This window comes from Atractosteus spatula, chromosome 6, assembly GCF_055471065.1.
Source record: "Atractosteus spatula isolate fAtrSpa1 chromosome 6, fAtrSpa1.hap1, whole genome shotgun sequence".
Taxonomy (NCBI): Eukaryota; Metazoa; Chordata; class Actinopteri; order Semionotiformes; family Lepisosteidae; genus Atractosteus; species Atractosteus spatula.
Window position 1 is genome coordinate 65,050,470 of NC_142711.1, and position 20,855 is coordinate 65,071,324.

Below are 20,855 nucleotides of genomic sequence, written 5' to 3' on the forward strand. Positions count from 1 at the left end.
CTCCAGGACAAAGAGTCAATATTAAAGGTCTCCACTGAGGCTGGGGCTTCACACACTTCAAGCTACCCCTTGAGCGCCCACTTGGGGAACATGCCTGCCTGTGTCTGCTCGTCATCAGTTGGTTAACCAGCAAGAGCTAGCTACTGGCCAGGAGGAGAGAGGAGACTGTGCACAGGTCTGTGTGCTGAAGTTGTTGAAAACAATTGGGATTGAAGAAAGAAGTTAAAAGACAAACACTTTTCAGATTTAGGGTGTCTAAAAAACAAAAATAATCACTCTCAGTCAAGGGAAATGCAAATTACATTGCTATAATGATTTCTGTCTACACAATTATAATACATAAAAAAATTAACTTTTTATTTTATTAATTTTAATTTACTTTAAATTTTATCAATACAAAGCAATATATCATGATATATGTTCATAATACAAATCACATAGTAAATAACAGAACTCAAAAGTTGTTAAAGAATTAATGGATAATGGAAAATTACCACTAACAGTCAAATAAAAGATGCATTCAAAATTCTCTTTGAACATCATTTTTATCGTTAATCCAAAGCCTTGTGCATGATAATATGTATTGTTGGCTAACACTTGCATTAGAAATTGAGCAGTTAGTACTTACACAACAACATTCATCAAGCCAGTGTCCTGACAAATGTCATGTACCAAACCATAATACTAGGAATCAGTTTCCCCTGTGCTCCCTACAGACAAAAGAAGCTAAGCACAAATGAAGCACATTATTATAACCACTCTTATATGGGGTAGTACAGCTTTTCCTTGGTTCTCATTGTGAAAATAAATGGGAGAACGTGTTGGGCAAAGTTGACTTAATTATTGTAACAGTTCTTTCCGGACCCTATGTGGATGACAAGATCCAGGGAAAAGTGAAGAAACATGGGGAAAAGTCATGCAGGAAACGGGGATGAAAACAGGGGCGTGTCCTTGGTGCGCTGGTGTTCTGGGAGGTGTGCCCGAAGCAAACAATCCAGGAGAAAATCCAAGGGGGAATCCAAATGAAGACAAAAGTCCAAAACCGGGGGGTCCATCCAAGACAAACAAGATTTAAAAACAGGAACCGGATCGGAACCAGTGGGGAACGGGAACAGGAACAGGAACAGGAACAGAAAATAAAACCTTAACGGGACCAGGCACTTCCAGGTCCCGGACTCGCCTGGTGGAGAAACCAGACCAGAGCCCCAAATAAAGTGAGTGCCTGGCTTTTAAGGAGAACTGAAAGGGGGTAGGAACAGGGAGCAGGTGCGGGTGATGAGTGGAAAACAAGGAAGGGCTGGAGTGTCCTTAAGAGGAGGGGTCTACGAACATGACAATTATTTTAAGTATTGTGTCATCAAACACCTTATCGAAACAACAATGAAGACCTTTGCTGTACCTTTTGCACTGTGATATTAATGCTACAAGTGTCTGAATTTCATTTTACAACCAGATCTTCACAAGATGCAACACTGGTGAGTTACAGCCTATCGTGCTTCACACTCAGGGCACCTTCTCATTTGCATTTCAGTCTCCTTGGTGAAGTAAATGTGCCCGCTACCACACTTGCGCCAGTGATGCTGTTTAAAAATAGTACAGTCAATCACAGTATACCCTGTCTCATCCAACATCTTGTCTTTCACATGCAGATGCCTCATCTTTGCAATGCTGTCAAGCTTTATTCTCATATTTTTAATTTCTTCTTCTTTAAGCATCATCACACTTTCTTTGAGTCTGTTGATTATTCCCTCCAGTTCCCCGTGTTGTGGAAACAACCATAATGAAGTCTTAAATTTGTTACGCATGTGAGATATGGTGTAGGCCTCCGCCAGGAGAGAAATCCTTTTGATTTCTCTTTCATATTCAGTCATGTCACGTTCCCCTTTGGAGATAATCTCATTACAATGGTCTATCTGCATTATGACTTTTAACTGAAGGATGCTACTTGGCAAGGTCACCTGAACATTGTGTTTTAATTCGGCCAGCTTTGTATGAAGAATGATCTGTTTGCTGTAAAAGACTTTGCTGTGAAGGTCTGTTTCAGGATTCTTTAAATTGGACAACAGGTCCTGGATCTGCGGTACACGTACACCGAGACCCTCTCTTTGTCTAAGTGAACTCAGGGTTTGCTCTGTACACATCTCTGATATCTTTCTTTTCACCGTCTCTATATCCATCAGCGTTCTTTTGACAATGGGGCCATACCGTACACTCCTGCGGATGGGAGTTTGGCATTTGGGGCAAGCCTTCAGCTGAATGACCTCGTCCTCTTCAGCCTGCATCATCCAGGCATCAAAGCCCATCACCTCGAACATGTGGCGACAGTCCATCAGCTGTACAAAGCGGGCACTGGGCTCGGCCTCGTTCCCGAAGAACACCTCTTGCACTTCCTCGGGGTTGCACACGCGGCACTTCTCCGGGCATGGCTCTCCGCACATGCCAATGCATCTGTGGCCACATCTCAGGTTCTTGGAGCAGTGTTTGCGACACGGCTGCCTGTCGCAGGGTTCGAAACACAGCCTCGTGCAGCGGGAGTGTTTGCAGCCCCAGCCGCATTTCTTTCTGCAAGGCCAGCATGGCGCCGAGCATATCTTATTACAACTCCCATGGTAACACCTGGTTTCACAGGACTCGGCACAAGGCACGCATTCTGTCAGACACTTCCCCGGACACCTGTGGGAGCAGATCAATCGTTCTCCACAACGCGAGCGGCAGGGAATGTGCAACGTTCCACGGGAGCACTCCGTGCAGTTTCCGGAGCACGCATGGCCGCAGTCCAGCTGTGCATCGCATTTCACCCAGCATGTGATACTTTTGTTCTTTTCTTCGGCCTCCTTCTTCTTCCAGCACTGAGTTTTCTTCTGGTGGCCACAGTCCAGGTCAGCTGTCACCAGCTGCGGGCAGTTGTGAGTGCAGGGGGAGCCACACTCACGGACACAAGGGTGGCCACATGGCAGACTCTTATCACAGGGCATGCGACAGGTAAACTGGTCCGGGGGCACTGAGCAGGGCACCTCCTGCTTGTGCCCGCACCTTGGGATCGTCTTGGTGACTATCACCTGACACACACCGCATGTTTCAAAGCATCTTTTGGGGCATCTGTGCCCAACCTCACACAGAGTTTTTTCACAAGGCTTCACGCATCTAAATTCCTTGTGCTCCAAATCGCGCGGATGGCAAAGCCTGGTACAGACATGGCCACAGTTCAGACGGTACTCACAGGGCAGCGAGCATCCACCCAGGGGCACCCTGCTAAAATCCTCTTCGTTAGACACAAAAGTAATTGTTTTAGGGTGATTCTCACAGCGCAGCATTAAGGCTTCACCGATTTGACCATTGTTGCTCAAAACATTCATGATTTTGCTCCACAGAGGAACCCTGGAAAGCATTGACATGTTGCCAATACAGAACAAGCCTTTCTTTGCCCTCGAGAGGGCAACACAAACTCTGTTGGGTATTTTCAGAAAACCGACTTTCCCTTCCAGGTTACTCCTGACCAACGAAAGTATAATAATATCATTTTCCTCTCCCTGGTAACGGTCAACCACACACAGCTTGACTCCATCAAATTTTGTCTTGGGCATCTGCTTCTTCAAACAGTGCAGCTGCCCTGTGTATGTTGTCAGAACTGTTATCTGAGAAGGCTTATACCCCTGACAGATAAAGTAATAACAAAGTGACTTCACAAATTTTGCTTCATGAAGGTTCTGATGGCTTCGACCTTCGTGGATGTTTTCTTCCAGGTGTTTGTGCTCCAGAAAGAAGACATTTGTGGTGACACCCTGAAGTAAAATAAAAAATACTATGATTTCAAACACAAGGCTAGTTTTATTATTAAGCTGAAAGTTTGTTATGACATACAAACAACACAAAAATACTTAGGAATCAGAGCACAAGACTTATATTGCAAAGTTTTGAATTTTTTGTCATGTGTCAAAGTTCATTTGTGCCCCTCAAGGTGTTTTCATACAGTATGTTGGAAGTTTTGTAAGATTTCATAATCATGTTAGATGTCTTATATTAACCACATTTCTATAGATGTATTTAAAATATGTTCCATACTTAAATACACTTGAGAGAAGGAAACACTTTAAGCAGAAATCGAGGAAGTTTCAGAGAATCGGACCTGTGCAAAGTTACCTTGTTATAAGTGATCCTTATCACACTGTCATTTACTGCTAAAGATGAACACTATTGGATTTATTTTCAATTCTCAAGTGACCCTTTAAAGCATCATCTTTGTCATTAAAATATTGTTAAATTGCAAAGATAGATTAATAACAATTTTAGACTTTTAACCCTTGTTAAGTGAGAAATCTGTTGCCACTGTACTCACTTTGTTACTTAATAAACACAAATCTAATAACCCGATGTGGCTGGGCATCTTAAGATGGGGCTGGCCTCAATTATGGCTGTCTATCTGTTGTAAATAGCCACACTGGGTGTTCGTTATTTAATTATTAGATGATGATCGATAATTTGGTATTATAATGCACTTTCTCACATGGGTGTAATTAGTGGATTTGCTCAGGATAAGAAGGGCATGAACGACATGCATGGTGGATGAGACTTGGGGACGGCTGCTTTGGTGTAAAGACTGTGCTGTAAAGACCTGCATGTTCTTTGAAGCAAAGCCTCCTGCACTACATAGCACTGCAGTTGTCTGTTTTTAATGTGCTCAGATCCCTGTAGTATCCTTATTGAAGGGTGAGGACTGTCACACATGGTAAATTGAGGTAGCACAACATTTGTTGCATTGGGTAGCAGAAACAAGACTTTTATAAGATTACCTTGATATTGTCGTACAGGTTGACTGACATGTGGTTTTCAAGCTTGTCATAGATGTGTGGAGTTAACAGCTGGGCGATTTCGGGACGCATACGATGCTACAGAAGGGGATATTAAAACAAAAACTCTAATAGTACAATGTATAATTTTAATACTGATAACCAAACTAACATCAGTGCAAACTTAAAACTTATTTGATAAGAGTCAATATGAGGAGCTTTATCAGACCAAATATATCATAATGTAGTAGTTCAGGTGGGTAGCTGCGTCAGCATGCGTGGGCTGCAAAGGAACAAGTAATAGGTTTATTCCATGCTGAAAAAAAGAAGAGAGAAAACACAACGTTTCAGCCGTGGAGCCTTCTTCAGCTGTGAGCCTCACACCTCACTCCTCACACCTTATGGCTTCTTCTTTTTTTCAGCATGGAATAAACCTATTACTTGTTCCATATCATAATGTACACTGGTAATAACAAAGTTAAGCACCATTACAGGACACAGGTGCTCTTACCTGCAGGAAAACAGATTGTTATGATCTTTCCTAGACATCTATTGAGGTTTTTTTTAGAAAATAGCTTAACTAAAGAACATAATCTTGCTGCCAATATTAAAATATCCAATAACTCATAATTAATAAACCAACCTCCCTGTGAGCTGAAATGAAATGTTTCATAAAACATTCAAGAAAAACAAAGATGCAAATTCCATAAGAGCAGAGACAAGAGTGCATACTCACATGAGCAGCTAAACCATGAACATCACACACAAGTGCTCAGATGTTCATTGGCAAAGGTACTTTACATCCCAACACTTGTAGGAACAAATGTGTGTACAGTACAAAGTACACAAAAGGCATCATATTTACCTGATAGTCAAGCCTAACAAACGGTACATCCATTCTGATGAGCCTCTCAAACAGGGACACTTCCAGGTTGAAATTTGTGGCCAATTCGTACACTGTAGCACTTGGACGAAGCTAAAATAAAACCAACACACATTTTGGTTTCTGCAAACACTGAAATCTGATCCATTGAAGAGCAATAAATCATAAACTGCAGAGCTGCAATCAGGTTTTTCTCAGTAACCTAGGTCTAAGGGAAAAAAGATAGACTTTCCAACTTAACCTTCAAATAAAAACGATTATGATTCTCATAAATTCTCCTTGCAATAATATGGAAAATTAAGTTTTTCATATTATTGCAATAATATGAGCATTAAGGTAGTCAAGAAAAACAAGAACCTAGTTCATCGCTGTAAAGTATTGGAGTGATCTTTGGGATTATTAATGAGACAGGATATGTTTTGCAATTTGCACGGACAGTAGCCTTGGGCCAGGACACGTCCTGATTTCAGAAGACAGGATACAGCAGTGTTTAGCATCAAATGTTGACGTGGGGTCAGAGTGTCAGTTTAACAACATAAGAACAGTTACAAATGAGAGGGGGCCTTGACATCTCCAGCACAAAATAAGTCCCGTGGTCTACTTTTCAGTCACTTATATTGTCTCTCCAGGTGCTTGACTCTATCTAGCCATCTAGTACCTTACCTGTAGAATTCAGCATTTGTTCTACATGTAATACACCCCTAGAAAACACTGCAGAATCAATGTCAGTGCTTCAGTAGGGGTGCTCACAAGGTCTGGAGCAAGTCACACTGAAGAATCATGTCTCATTGTGTCTTAGGCCACAATTAAAGTTTAAATATACAGTGCATGGCAGTCACATTACCAACTAGATGCAGACTAATTTGCTTAGAAGCACAGAAAAACAAACAGCCATCATCACAATTTACAGCTGTCTGCCGTGCTGGCATTTTGGATTTAATCCAGGCCTCATTATGTACAATCAAGTGAAAAGCACATGTTCTGTTGTGCTTTAGGGAGGCATTGCTTTTATTAAAAAAACAACACCTCCCGTGACTGCGGGTATCTCTCTCACCTGTTGGTGGTCCCCAATTAAAATGAGGTGCTCACATGCGGGGGTCAGTGTTGTCACTATGTGAGCTTCCAGCACCTCTGCTGCCTCCTCGACAATGACAATCTTGGGCTTGATGTCCTGTAAGACCTTCCTGTATCGGGCTGCACCTGGGGACGAAATTGTGCTGCACGTTATTTCAGCTTCACTAACTCCACTAACGCAAAACTCCATTCAGAATACAGGATCAATCCTCATAATGTGTTTTCTGTGGCAGAATTATAAACAGTGTAAACCAAAACTGCACTTGGAGTTACAAGCATGAAAATTTCACAAACCGTAACTCACTTCCTCTCAGCTTTCCCAGGTCAAAAGACTTTATTCCTGACTACCTGTGATTGGGCAGAGTGGGTGTGGCTAAGGATCTGTGCCTGTGGCTGGAAGGTTGCTGGTTCAAATCCTACAGCGAGCAGAAGAATCCTACTGATCAAGGCCTTTAACCACAGCTACTCCATTTATACTCCAGAGCCGTAAAAATGGCTGACCCCATTTGACCCCAAGCTTCTCTCCCTGTCTGTGTGTCTCATGGATAGAAAGCTGGGTTATGCAAAAAGAAATTCCTAATGCAAGAAATTGTATATGGCCAATAAAGTGACCTTATCTGACTGTAATCTGAAGAGGGCTTTTCCATTAATGGTAGGAGATAGGTTTGGGATAGCCCTTGGCTTTCGTGAAGCTGCTGCTCTCTTCCTGCCCAAGATCACAGCCATTCTTGGAAATGACTTGTCCAGACTCACAGGTGGTGGTCATTCCGATGACGCTGGCCATCTTCAGGATGGACTCGTCCTCCTGGTTTCGCAGCTCATCAATGCGGTTCACTATCCTTTGATATTGATTTTCGTCCTCCAGAACTCTGAGCCGTAAGTCACATCGGTATTTGTGAAGCCAGAGCCTGGGAGAAACATTCATACCATTTAACAGCCACACAACAAAGGCAGAGAAGAATGGGCTGGTCAATCTTTCAGGCTGTCACTGCGGTGGAGAAATGGCTTGTGGCCGAGTACATGTCACCTAAATACGGAAGATCTGGACTGTTATTTAACTAAGGTCAAAACATTCAATAACACCTTGGATATTACCTTTATTTTTAAATAAAACAGCAGACTGCGTTAATGTTTTGTCTTTCCCCTCCAGAAGTGCAATCTAAAGTCTAAATACTGTCGCTGTATATCTCAAGCCTTATGGCTGCAACAACAGTGGGCATCAGTCTGCTCTGCATTCAGAGACATCTTGCTATTGAAATTGACACAAGCAGGATGAACTCCTTTTTCCTGGGGACCCATACACCTTCTGCTTTTTTTCCCCATCTCAGCACTCAATTAAACAATTGAACATTTAATAGATCCAATAATAGGTTTCATTCCAACCATCTAATTGTTTTCGTGTAGGAAATTGCCTTTTAATTACTGTGTTTCACAAGTAACTTGAAATCTCCAACCTTTGAGAAGAAAAAACTTGATAGGACTCTAAACAAGCCAGTTAAGATTTCATCATCTTTTTTCATAATAAATAACTAAGCTCATTTGCACTGAAACCCAGCAGATCTGTGGATCCTCAGGCCCAAGAATGGATGCCCCTGTCCCAATGTTTAAATAAGTCCTGAGCGGCCTGCATTTTTTCTTGCGGCCCACAGAGGGCGCTGTTTACCGGTATAGGCTCCAGCGCTGTCTGTATGACAGTGCCCAAAGGTCAGTGATCTGTGCAGCTTCTTCCTCCAGCATATATTCAGTTTTCTGAATCTCCTGCTTTACCACCTGTTTCAGGTTTTTCTTCATCTCTTTTGTTATCTGAGAACAGAATAGAAAATTTGTAATTTTTTTTCCCATTAAATAGCAGGTTTTTGTTTTAGTTTTAATTTAAAAAAAGATGGGTCGTGGTGGTCAGTGATAGTGTGTTGTGTCCAGGGCTTGGTTCCAGGATGGAGTACATTCTGTGTGGAGTTTGCATGCTCTCCCACTGTTCACATAGCTTTTCCCCTGATGCTCTGGGTTCCTTCAGTCTTCCAATGAAACACTGGGTAGGTTCAAATGAGCATCTGAATCAGCCCCGTGTGTTTAACCTGAGACAGACTGGTGTTTTATTCCAGGGGGTGTTTCCACCTTGAGCCCTGTGTTTCTGGGGTAGGCTGTGTGGTGCCACAGTACCTAGTAGGAATGATAGTGATATCTGAAATCTGATGATGGAAGAATGGACAGATGTCATTGTCCTCGTGCAATTATTTCACTTACAGCATACTGTCCCTGTTGCATTGAGGTGGATGTGTAATGACAAGGGTGGGCCACTAGGGGTCACCAGTGTTGTAATCTGAAAAGACTCTGCAAACAGGCCGGGGAGGAGACATGACATTCTATCACTGACTGGCCCATTACCGCGATGCAGGCGTTCTGGGACTCGGAATACAACAGTCTGGTGTATAAACATACCTGCCATTCTTCATCGTGGGCTTCTTCATTGTTCTCTTCCTCAGGACCCTCCTGCTCTGCAGGGATGTAAGCAAGAAGCTCCTGCTGCGTCCTGGCCACTCTCCTCTGGGCGTGCTGGATGTGCTTCTGCACGTCATCCCCCTCCATCATTCTCTCAGCCTGAACCAGGTCGGCCTCTTCGGTGATTTGGATTAGGTCAGATGCAGCCTCATCCCCTTCTGTAGTCACGCTGACAACATCACTCATGCTGTCTGAACAAAGACAGAAAGACCTGCCTTAATTCCCCGCCCTTTCCCACCATCTGCGTCTCCATTTCCTCCCGATGAAGAACTGCATGCGGGAATATTAGGGGCCCAGATGAGACGCTACTTCCACTCTGCTTCAGAAAGAGGCTCTTCCCCATCCAGCTGCGTTAAGAAGTCAGTTTTGCCATGTGACAGCTTTGCTATAACACACCTTCTTGTTTGATGACATCTGCCAGCTCCATGACTTCTGCTGCGCTTTCCACGTCTTTGTCAGAAGAGCTCATCTCTTCGGGCGATGAACCAACTTCATCTTTGTCTATCTCGTCTTCAGTATTATTCTCTTAAATTGAAGCAGAGTTGTCATTCTGTTTGGTGTTTGTTTTGTTTGGGGCTGATATACTGTGTGGTATCACTCAACTTTATACAATACTGTAAATAGATGTGGGTTTGGTGGTTCCATCATCTTTTTTATAAATCTTTAAAGTTTTTTAGAAACCTAAAAGTGATTTACATTGTTTCCAACTCATATAAGAGTTTAACAATTAAAAAATGTATTGAAAGTTAATTTGTCATTGGCTCCAGCTATACTGTATACTATATTTCTTCCTAGATAAACAGCTGCTCTGTTAATCCCTTTCAGTTTCTACATGCTGTTGTAATGCAGAGTAGATTGACAGTGGAGAGCTCAGAACTAAATCTGCAGCAGATAAATTAATTAGGTTTTTTCAAAATGTATAACTGTTCTTGTGATGTGTATAAATCAAGGAGCTACAGTAATAGTGTAATTAATTACAATTAATTAATGAAATTCCATATCTTTAAGATTAATTTACCATCTTCAGGTTCACCTTCTTCGCCTTCAGACTGATAGAGATTTTCTGGATCAGTGTTTTCCAAATCATCAAAACCTATAAAGGAAAGAGTAACCACAATGCAAATCATTAAGTATGCAACTACAGCTTAAATAACATTCACTGAAGTAACTCCTTAATGAGACGAAAGACTGAAACATGCTGGTTCAGTGCGTGTCCTTGAGTGAGATCCATCGATGTGTCCGTCTTATTTTAAGATGGTCTGAAACTCTGTCAAAGAGTAGCGCCACCACAGCTAATCTTGGACAGCCGGTACCTGTGGCTGCCTGAGAGGAAACTTCCACCTCCTCGGACCCTCCGGGCTCACTCTGCGTTTCACTCATCCTCTCATTGTCGTCCTCCTCCACAGATGCACGATCGGGAAGGTCTGCAAGCTCTGGATCCTCTGGGATTTCTGTAACAAGTGAGCGAGACGTGAGAACTGAACTAGCTGCATGAAGACATGCTGTCATGGAAGAAGACTGTAGGCTGTGCTGTGGAAGGCCAGCTAAACCCATGATTTAATGTTTACATGTAGGCGGAGGGGGGATATGTTTGTGTATCACTTGCAACCAGAACATTTTACTTGAACAATTTCCATCTGAAAATCCCTCTTCTAATATGCTCCAGTACAAACTTTTCTTTTTTATTTTTAAGTCTCCTCTGGTTCTTTAAATTCTTATAGATTTCCACTTTCCTCATCACATTAAATCACATGATCTGAAATTGTATTTTGATGTGCTCTGTTGGATTCTGAAGTTTGCTTTCCAATAATTGACAAATATGAAAAACACAGTCACACAGACCCACAAGCCAGTGACATCATCGACTCTGAAAATTAACACTTGTCACTCACCATCTTCCAGTAAAAATAATGTTGGAATACTATGTTAATCATATAGTGATATTTCTGCTGGATTTCTACATTTGTCAAAGAAATAATTTTTCTTATAGATGTCAAAGCCTCTCCTGAGGCTGATGAACTGATCTTTTATCTGATTTCACATCTTTGAGCACAGAAATGAGGTGCAAAACAGACAATGTGAGAGATGCAGGAGTTAAAAAACATTAACTTCCTGCTCTGCCTTCTTTTCTCACATTTGAACAGTATCTGCACATGAAATAGAAAACAAAATTGTCAAATTAAATATGTTAAAAACTATGAATTTTTAGAAACTGAAAATTAAGAAAAAAGTACAAGTACACATACTGTACAGTTGTCAATGTACCTTACTGAAATTTACTGACCATAGAGCAATGCTATATTTTATGGGCTGTACATTACAAATCAAAACAAAGTGCAGATGCAAAATATGTAAAATATGCTTTTATCTAATTTTCATACATCAAAATTTTTTATATACATTATTACATTATTCTGTAACTTATTTTGAAATAAGAGGATATAATTATTTGAACTTTTTGGCTGTTGAGGTTGGCTGTTATTTTAACATCTAGTGTTTCTGAACTGGTATTTGGGAACTGCTCAGAACGATGAAAGAGGAGAAGAATCTATCTCACCCATTTGCCTCAAAGAATTACTCAGCATGGAGATTCCAAGCCATTCCAGCATCTGTGACCGATGTTGTTTCTTGCCTGAGACACCCTGTTGCCCAAAAAGCGACAAATAATTAACTACAATACATTACCTCTTCATTTCTGGCAAGCCAGGAATACTACACTGTAGAGTTAGATAACTAAGAAAGGCTCAGAAAATAACAAATAAAACAGGTCAACAAGCCGTGCGTGTCTGGCCAACCTTTGCTTTCCCCAGGGTGGTCCCATGAAGAGTGACAATATAATCTTCCAGGACACTTTCATGCACCACTCCCTTGGAGGAGCTTTCAAGCAGAGCTGCCATCATCCCAATGAGCTGCTCCTTGTCTTTCCTCTCATCTGTGAGCTGCAAACAATAACACTGTCATTCAAACATTGCATGCTGACACACCAACACTACATCTGTCTTTCTTTCCTGGATTGTGTAGCTGTAAAGGCTATCATCCTTGAAACCCAGAAAAAATACCACAGCTGGACCCTTTTGGAAACCTGTAGGCAGCTTTATCCACCAGACAGTATGATATCCCGCAGGAAAAGATGCACTTGCCTAATGATGTTTTATGCAATTGACCCAACAAATTGATCCAACCAAGACAAACAGCATTTTATCACCACTGAACCAACCTCGGAACAGCAACCACAACCGTGCCAACCATACGATCTGTCAGTTATCATTCTGTCTGGGTTTCTCTTCTTGTAATACTTTCCACCATATCTTATGTCAGATCTTGTTTTCTCAGTTTATCCTGCTATTAACTGGTGATGTTAAGTCACTAGGTACTCCTACAGTAAAAGCCCACTGCAATGTCTAAAAGCTATGTGTACATAAACACTCTAGATTTCAAATCTTACAACTTTCTTTTAAATTGGAAATATCAAAACACATTATGTGATACTATCCTCTATCCTCACCCGATTCCTTTATGGTTCAATATTCCTCATCATGAACAACAATCTCTGGATCAACTTCAAAAATTATGTCTGGGTCTATACTATAGCTCCAATTTTCATTCCAAAATGTTAGAAAAGAAGGTAAGCAATCTTTTTCTCCACATTTTCAATGAAAGGCCTTTTCATTTCTGTAGACATACAGTAGGAAAATGTAGGAAATTTGTTCACCTAAGAATATACCCAAAGTTGTAACAATTATTAAAAAGCCATGTTTTGGACGACAACAGAATGTATTCTGACTCTCTTAATCTCTCTCTCTGAATAATTCTAACAACTTTAACTCTAGCTATAAATTAGTAGAGATTCAGTAATGGCTCTCACCTTTTACACACAAGATTAAAATCCCTGTATGTCTGCCCTTCTGAATCTATTTGTGAAACAATTAAATACACATTGGCTAATTAAAAAACTAAGGATGTCAGAAGTCTGTCTGTACCTCACCTGTGCAAACATTGCTCGCAAATGTCCAGGAAGGTTCTGTTTAAAATTATTAGCTTTCCGCAGATTATTCAAAGAAAAATCATTGAGGATCTCACTGGTGCATCTTCCTCCAACTCTGACTAGTCCGCTGCGATGTCTAAAAATCTTGTAAATTCCTTCAAAAAAGCAAAAACAAAATAACATTACAATTGTTAATTTGCAGTCAAAATACCGTGAAGAATGTTGAAAATTATTTTGAGGATTAAAACAAAAATAAAATACATGCCTATGGTACGTAAATTAATTCTCCAAGGCTTGTAAGACACGCAAATGCTAAGCAAGATAGGAGTCCTGCTTTTCAATCTTTCCAGTTAATCAACTGAAATGGTTGGTTAAAACTGAAATGTAGGCTTTGGTTTAATTAAAATCAATCTCGAAATGAAAATGTGCACATTGAATTCCATCAAAAATTGTAGTCCAAATTTTTTTTGCATGAACCTACGAATAAAACATTTTGTAGTTGACAATTGCATACAATAAAACTTTATAAAATATCTGTGTGTCACTCCATATAATGCAAACACACAGTGTCAACAGTGGGCACGCACCTTCCAGAAACTGATCGAGCGCGTGGTTCGTGTAGCAGACGACCAGAATAGGACAGCTGTCTCCAGAGCGCCAGAGGTGGGAGTTCGCCAGAAGGGCCTTGACGATCTTGAGACCCACAAACGTCTTGCCTGAGGGACAGAAACAATATATAAATTAAATAATACTGGGAGAAACTCAGGGTGACAGAGAGGGAGAAGGAAAGAATGGAGGAGAAAAGGAGCGGTACTGCTAATGATTTATGATAATTACCTGTTCCTGGGGGGCCTTGGATGATGGCAAGCTCTTTCGTCAGGGCCATCTGCAATGCCTTCATCTGAGAGTCATCCAGACGCAGCTCCTCCTTACTGGGCCAATGACTGAAATTCAGTATGTCTGCCTCTTCTTTATCATTAAACTGTAGGCCCCATAAACTGTGTTTGCCCAAAATGGCAGCATCTGATTTATTCTCACTGCTACATGTCCCCAAAGAGTTATCAGGCTTCTGAATATTTGGAGTCTTAGCACAATGCTGCAGTTCAAGAGGCTGATCAGTCTTCAGGGCCTGGAGGCTGTAACTATGCTGTTGTCCCATCAAATACTTTGGAGCCGAGATTTCAGCATCACAGTCTACTATGTACTTTTGCATTGGTAGTTCCTCAGTAGCCATCTCTTGTAGGCCTTTAAGCACGTGACGATAGGCTTCGAAAAATGCAGTTGTCTCAATCATTAAGAAAGTATCACTCTGAGAAACGTCAGATAGCTTCAATCTTCCTTCTTCTGTGAAATTTAGAGTCGTAATGCCCTTCACTAGATCTTTCACATCTCGATTGGCCACAGTGGCAAAAATCATTGTTTCAAAGTCATCCTTGGAGAGGCACAGCAGTGCTCCGAACAAGAGCCGTTTCGAGTTGTCCCAGTTGACACCTTTTAAATTGTGAGTATCAAACTGCACCCTGTAGAGAATCCCCTTAGGCGTACAAACTGGGGAAAGAATACAGGTATTGAAATAGATGCGAATGTCATCAAACCTCCCCCGACGCAAGTCTGTCCCATCAAACTTCAGAAGCTGGGTGATCCCATCTCTGAGAGGCCTCACAAAGTCCTCCCTCAGGAGACGGAAATGAGTATCAAGGTAGGTGTTGCCGTCTTCAAATTTCTTACCAATAATGTTAGGCCTCATGAATGGTTTGTCAGTTGTATGTATGTCTTCATACATGGGAAAGATAGACATCTGTCTGTAGTTCTTAACATCTGGTTCAGCCTCATTTCCCACTAAGAAGGTATAGTTGTCTGATCTGAGTGTCCCTTCTCGTTTTCTCTCTTGCAGATGGTCTATGATTTCCTGAAGGGACCTTAAACTGTTCTCTGTTTGCTCTGGAACAGTGATTCCCGTGGACTGCAGGTGATGGATTTCACTCTCCACGAGAGTGGTGATAAATGACACATCGATGACTACACTAGCAGGGAATATGCTAATTAATGTGAGTAGGAGGGCCAGGATTTGGTCGAGCTTAACAAGACTCTGTGTTCTTTTAACTGGGTCAGTATGTCTGCTCACCCTCAGTACAAACATAGGTAGGATCTTCTTCAGAAACTGAGATTCTTTGACATCCATAAGAAGATGCTGCAGATTTTGCCTGTTGGTCTTATTGGTGCATGCCTTACTGAGGACCTCAAGAGCAATGGAAATGAGATCATCAGTGATGTCTTCCTTGTCTAAAAGTTCCTTCAAACCACTTCTTGGAGCTGCCAGCACCATGACTATTTCGGAAGAATCCTTCTCTAAAATCTTTTGTAGAGACTCGTAGTCTAAACAAATAACATGGGGACTCTGTTTTGCTCTGTTGGACTTCTCCTCACTTCTCCATCTTTGCTTGTGGTCCTGTGGATGACAGCTGATGTCCAGCAGGTTGGGCTGACTTTTGACTCTCTTTTCAGACTGCATTTGTTTTCCATGTCTCTCACTTGCAGGCACAGAATCTAGAAAGGTTTAGAAAAAACTTATCTGAGTATTTAGCTCAAGGTCTACAAGTTTGAGCATTCTGCAGACTGTCCTGGGCTCCCTTTAAGAGAAGGTTTAAAATATAATGTTTAACCTTTCTAATTTTTATTGTTTGTAAATTTAATTTAACTTGTATTTTAGATTAATTTTTAGATTTATCAGACTTTATTGTAAAGAACATGTTTTTACAAGCAGAGGAACCCCAAAAAGAATTACAAATAAAATAAAATGAATACAAATTATGGGGAGCTGAACTTTTCTAACCCCCCTCACCTTTACACATTGCTTTCTGACTTCTGGAAAGACTCTGAGGCCTGCGGTCCGTGAACAGCTTGAGTCCAGATTCCCTGGGTTCAGTGGAGACTCTTCTTCCTTGGGAGAGATGTTGGCGACCTCTCTGTGAGCTGTGCTGATTAACTAGAATCAAAACAGATTAATGGGACATCTGCACAGGATACATTGAAGAAACAAGGTGGTTTAAAAAGCAACAGATGCACCGAACGACATCAAATGAAGAAAAAAACAAAGTGTTGTATTTGAGCTAATGTGACATTTGGAAGGAGGAATGTTCTTCACACCCTTGCAGTGTTTTTCCTTTACATAAGGAGCTCTCACCTGGTCTGAGTGGCCTTCCCCTGTCTTGAGCAGCCTTGCACGAGCCACCCGAGGCCCAATAAGACGTTATGGCCATTGGATTCTTCACCACGCTGAGGGGCGGTTGCATCTGTGGAAAACGACCCCTGCCGGCACTGTGGTCACGCCTCCAGTGAGGCCCAGCAGTGCCCTCACTGGCTCTCCCTCGAGACGCAGACCGGCCACCCCTTCTGTCTTCCGACTGGCTGCCTCGGCTGCTGTCTCCATCGTGCTTCTCTGCAAACCATGGTATTGTTGGACATTTGACACAAAAGACAAGATGAGGCTAATCCTATAGTTAAACGTACAACATCCAATATTCAGAAATAAGCTCATTAAATTCAACTGCTTCTTAGAAATGGAAAAGTACATATGACTGGTCCTATTCAGACTTTTTCATTGTTTAATTTGAAACCACTTGTTGGCATTATTTACAAGCTCAGCTGAGCATTCAGTGTGTGAGCATGGAGACAACACAACATCTCTACACAAATGTCCTTCTTTACAAAAATTCCCCTGTGGTAAACTACAGGCATCTAGAGAGAATCAGGATGTTATACTTGAAAGGGCTGTTAGCCATGTGCTTCTATGCTCACTACGTTCACACAGTCATGTACTCCTGGCTGGCCAAGCACTCAATACATGTGTATTCACCAAGCTTCACGACAGACGGCTGTTATCTTCCAGTGTGTTCTGGACACTTTTCAGAGAAGCACTTTAAAGAAACAGCAAAGGCCTTGATTGCAATTTAATTGAATTAAACTGTTCTATTGGGGGCAAAGAAAAATATTGCAAAAATTTACATGATGACATCCAGAGGGGGTTGACAGTTACAGTTGATTACAGTACCGAACTATGCTTCAGTAGAAACCTTTAACTGTAACCTTTTACTATATGCTTAAATAGAAAGCAGAACACTGCTTTCTCTTCCTTCATTTTTGAATTTGTTCCTTCCAATGGGGGCGAAGAGACTTCTCGTGTGCAATGGCAAGCAGCTGTCCGGACACACACCCTTGGGAGTTGCGCTGTGCGGCTCGCGATCTCCCCCTGCCCCTTGTGAGCGAGGGTGACTGTCCCTCCTGGAGGACCCACTTCGCTGCTGCGGCCCAGGCTGGGCTCCGCTGGACAAGGGAGGGGTCTCTGGAAAGAAGAACAGGGTCTTTAGAAAAGGAAGGATCTTCCTCTGCTGCCAGAAAGAAAGAGTCTTAGACAGCTGAAGCTCTGAAACCGTACTCTTATACACATTCAGTATGATGGTAGCGCCTTTATAACCGCCCTCATGACTATTGCAAACTATGTGTCCTAAACAAACTGTTGGTTATTTTATCACACATCATAAAAACATAGGTATATGATTAGAACTGTGCCCTTTGCACTTTGTACCATTTGCAATTTGTATATAATATATCTGCCCTCCAAGATTTCCACAGTCAGATTCTTTTAAAGATACTAGACAGTCTTCTTTCTGTCTTTGGTGCCGATCCATTGCCAGGCTCTGAGGTCCTGGTGTGGGGATTGGTCAGGGCTCTGGGGGTGTTACTGGATGGGTGCAGATGTGGCACCTGCTGCAGCACAATGCACAGCTATTCATATGCAAATCGCTTTGGATGAAAGCACCCGTCACAACATTAAGAATAATTCCACACAGTAAGATTATACAGTAAGGGTGGTTATTGATTGTACTGCTCAGATTTAGTCATTACTGGTAATTATTTTGAGACAACATAAAAGAAAAACACAGTATCATGATAGATAGCATCATATTCCCAACCCCACTGCTTTTGCAATAATATATTTAAAAACTCAAATTTGTAATCATATTTTTAAATTTTAAATTTAAAATCAGAGGTCCCCTAAGCATAGCCGTTTTGAATTTGAGAACTAGCTTTAAAATTGATCCTTGTACCTGGAGCTGTTCAAAGCTTCCAGCATACATACTGAGAAGACTACTGGAATAACTACTGACACAGCTGTCTAGTCTGGGATCACGGGATCGCTGTTACCTGTGGAGTGGAGGGGCCTCCCCCGGGTTCTGCTGCTGTGCCGCTGTTTCGGGATGGCCCCGTCAGATCGAGGGGGCGGCCCTAGACGAGAGGAAAGTGCTTCTCACTCACAAATTCTACAGCCAAGCCGCAAGAACCCAGGCTGACCTCTGGAGGAGCCACGCATTCATTTCCACCAATCCCAGCATCCACCTGCTCCGACGGATCCCGTAACTGCCGCTGCGCCGCTCGTTAATGAGAAGTGTTTTTCTGCTGAGGCCCTGCTCTCAAGGTGCGAGGGAGCTCTATTACCAAAAGGCTGTGGCTGGAGAGACGTCATCCAGTTCAAGCGCTAGTTTGGTTCATTGGTTTGAATGAGGTGGCTTGATGTGACCCGGTCAGTAGCAGAAACACACAGACCCAGCTGAGCCCCCCCTCCAGGGGATGCCAGCCCTTCTCGCCAAGCATTCCCACACTGCTGCAGCATGGCGTCCTGTGTCGGCATCAGTCAGTGACACGCTAGTGCGTGTCATGTGTCACACAGAAATTTCTAGAGAGACGGAGACTTACTGTGCTGACCTCCCTTACTGGACATGTTCTTGGATGGGACCCCTTTACATCACAGGCAACTTCCACTGCATCAAAACACAACAAATTACAGTGTAAACCTCCCATCAGAAGTATGAAGTCCTAACCTTAACTTACACCTTGAATGATTCAATTAATATAATAGTTACAGATCATAATAATGCATATTATGAGCATCTCTTTAGAGGAGGAAGCAGTGGTCAACTGTTCTTACTGTAGTTTCCTACAAAACATTTTGAGAAAACTAAAAAATATTTCATATCAACCTGAATTTGAAGCAAGAAAAGAAATCACTCAGATGCCCATCTTCAGATAGAAAGGAAAGACTGCAGTTTTCTGCTGAGATTTAACTAGTGTCACTACTGTCAGTTGTTACCATAGCTAATTATAACGTATTATAATAAGTTATTATGGGCATAATTGTACTCACATCCAATTTAAATGAAACAGCCAAACACTTGGTTATTCATATCAAAGTTGCTTTTCATTTCAGATTGTAGTTTTTGCAGACTAACTCTCAAGGCTCAGAATATACTGTACGTCTCAGCGATGGTCTTTATTTAATACATGTGCAGTATCAGAGGCTGACATCTGTCTGACTCCTGCAGCCTCGCAGGCTGCTTTTGTATCTTCCTGTTACTCTTCAGTTAAGCTCCAAATACAGAAGCAAGAGAAGCAGGTTAGCTCTTTTCTTGACTCCTTTCCTGCCAAAGTCTGAGGTACCCATCCAAGGTGGCTGTAAGGCTCCTGTTGCCACGGTGATATCAGAAGTCAATCATCCCCTGTGAAATCTACAGTCTTCACAATCTCATGAGGCTTATACATACAACGCTATGATTATACCACTGAAATTCCTAACAACTTCAAAAAAAATTAGAGCACTATGGTCCTATGCTTCAAAATCTGCTGTTTATTTTTTCACATGGTGTTTACTGCGAGCTATTAAAGCAGTACTAATACATGGTCAGAATTAATTCAAAATAAAATTAAATGACTAATTCATAGTTTGAAAGCTGTAGACATCTAAAGTAATGTGGCATGTGGATTAAAACCTAGATAAAAGGAAGAAAACAGCTCTGATAACCTGCATCAGCCCAAACTAGGGTGACGTTGTAATGGGTACTGTAGGAATCTGTTTTTAGCTCACATCTCTTTCTAATGTATAGTGTTATTTTGATTATCTTGATTCAGGCATAGTTAGTATAGAAACACTCCACAGATCACCCATGTGACCGGTGTCCACTATCACAGAAGGCAGCTGACCAGTGTCTGCAGTCAGAGCTCCCAGTCCTCTATGTTGTCTAATATTAAATGGAGTTTATAACTAAAGTACAGAGGGATGACAACAGCCAAGTTCAATCAGCCTCAGCTGTCAGTAACTCATAATCACTCCTGACGTCACTTCCTGATCTAAAGCATGATAAAATACTGTGCATAATCAAAAAAAGAATACTGTGCATAATCCCCTTCTCTCCCTCGCATACCTCTTTTTGCATCCCTCCACATTTGATTGACCCACATTTACTATGACTAAAACACTAAAATACTGACTGAAAATTCGCTAAATTCCTGGGTGTTATATTTCGTAGTGAACCAATAATAAACGTTGTGGATGTACTCCGTACATTGTACTCCGACGTTAAACGACCATTTACAATAAAGAAGCGCATAAATAAACAAGACATCCCCCAAGGAAACTGTCGACATAAAAAACAACCTATAAAGTTATTTAGCGGCTGTAGATTCGTACCAGTGCCTGTTACACACACACGTTAAAAAGCCTGTTTACCTGTTCTGCAGAAGCGCAGCTGTCGCTTGAGCTGCTGCTCTCCAGCGCAGTGCGGGCTGAATGACT

At 41.8% G+C, this 20,855-nt stretch overlaps 1 protein-coding gene across 1 annotated transcript; it reads right to left on the reverse strand.

Moving 5' to 3' along the window:
* Positions 1-353: 353 nt before the first annotated feature.
* On the reverse strand, positions 354-20,855 carry LOC148833203 (NFX1-type zinc finger-containing protein 1-like). The gene is made up of 21 exons (XM_088919467.1): positions 20,790-20,855; positions 18,983-19,047; positions 18,434-18,514; positions 17,442-17,570; positions 16,413-16,667; positions 16,071-16,214; positions 14,066-15,775; positions 13,816-13,944; positions 13,229-13,383; positions 12,039-12,182; positions 11,801-11,885; positions 10,557-10,694; positions 10,262-10,336; positions 9,640-9,768; positions 9,184-9,434; positions 8,408-8,547; positions 7,498-7,652; positions 6,725-6,870; positions 5,653-5,763; positions 4,791-4,886; positions 354-3,782 (listed from the first exon to the last, which is right to left on the reverse strand). The coding sequence occupies exons 2-21, from the start codon at positions 19,005-19,007 to the stop codon at positions 1,488-1,490; spliced, it is 6,393 nt and encodes a 2,130-aa protein (XP_088775593.1). The 5' UTR covers positions 19,008-19,047; positions 20,790-20,855; the 3' UTR covers positions 354-1,487.

What these genes read in the sequence shown, in the direction of transcription:
- LOC148833203 (XM_088919467.1), bottom strand. Translation starts at nt 19,007, where the DNA reads ATGTCCAGTAAGGGAGGTCAGCACA. An exon ending in TCAGAAAGCAATGTGTAAAG is followed by an intron (nt 15,776 to 16,070) that starts GTGAGGGGGGTT and finishes AAACCTTTCTAG; the next exon opens with ATTCTGTGCCTGCAAGTGAG. An exon ending in TAATTGGGGACCACCAACAG is followed by an intron (nt 5,764 to 6,724) that starts GTGAGAGAGATA and finishes GTTTTATTTTAG; the next exon opens with CTTCGTCCAAGTGCTACAGT.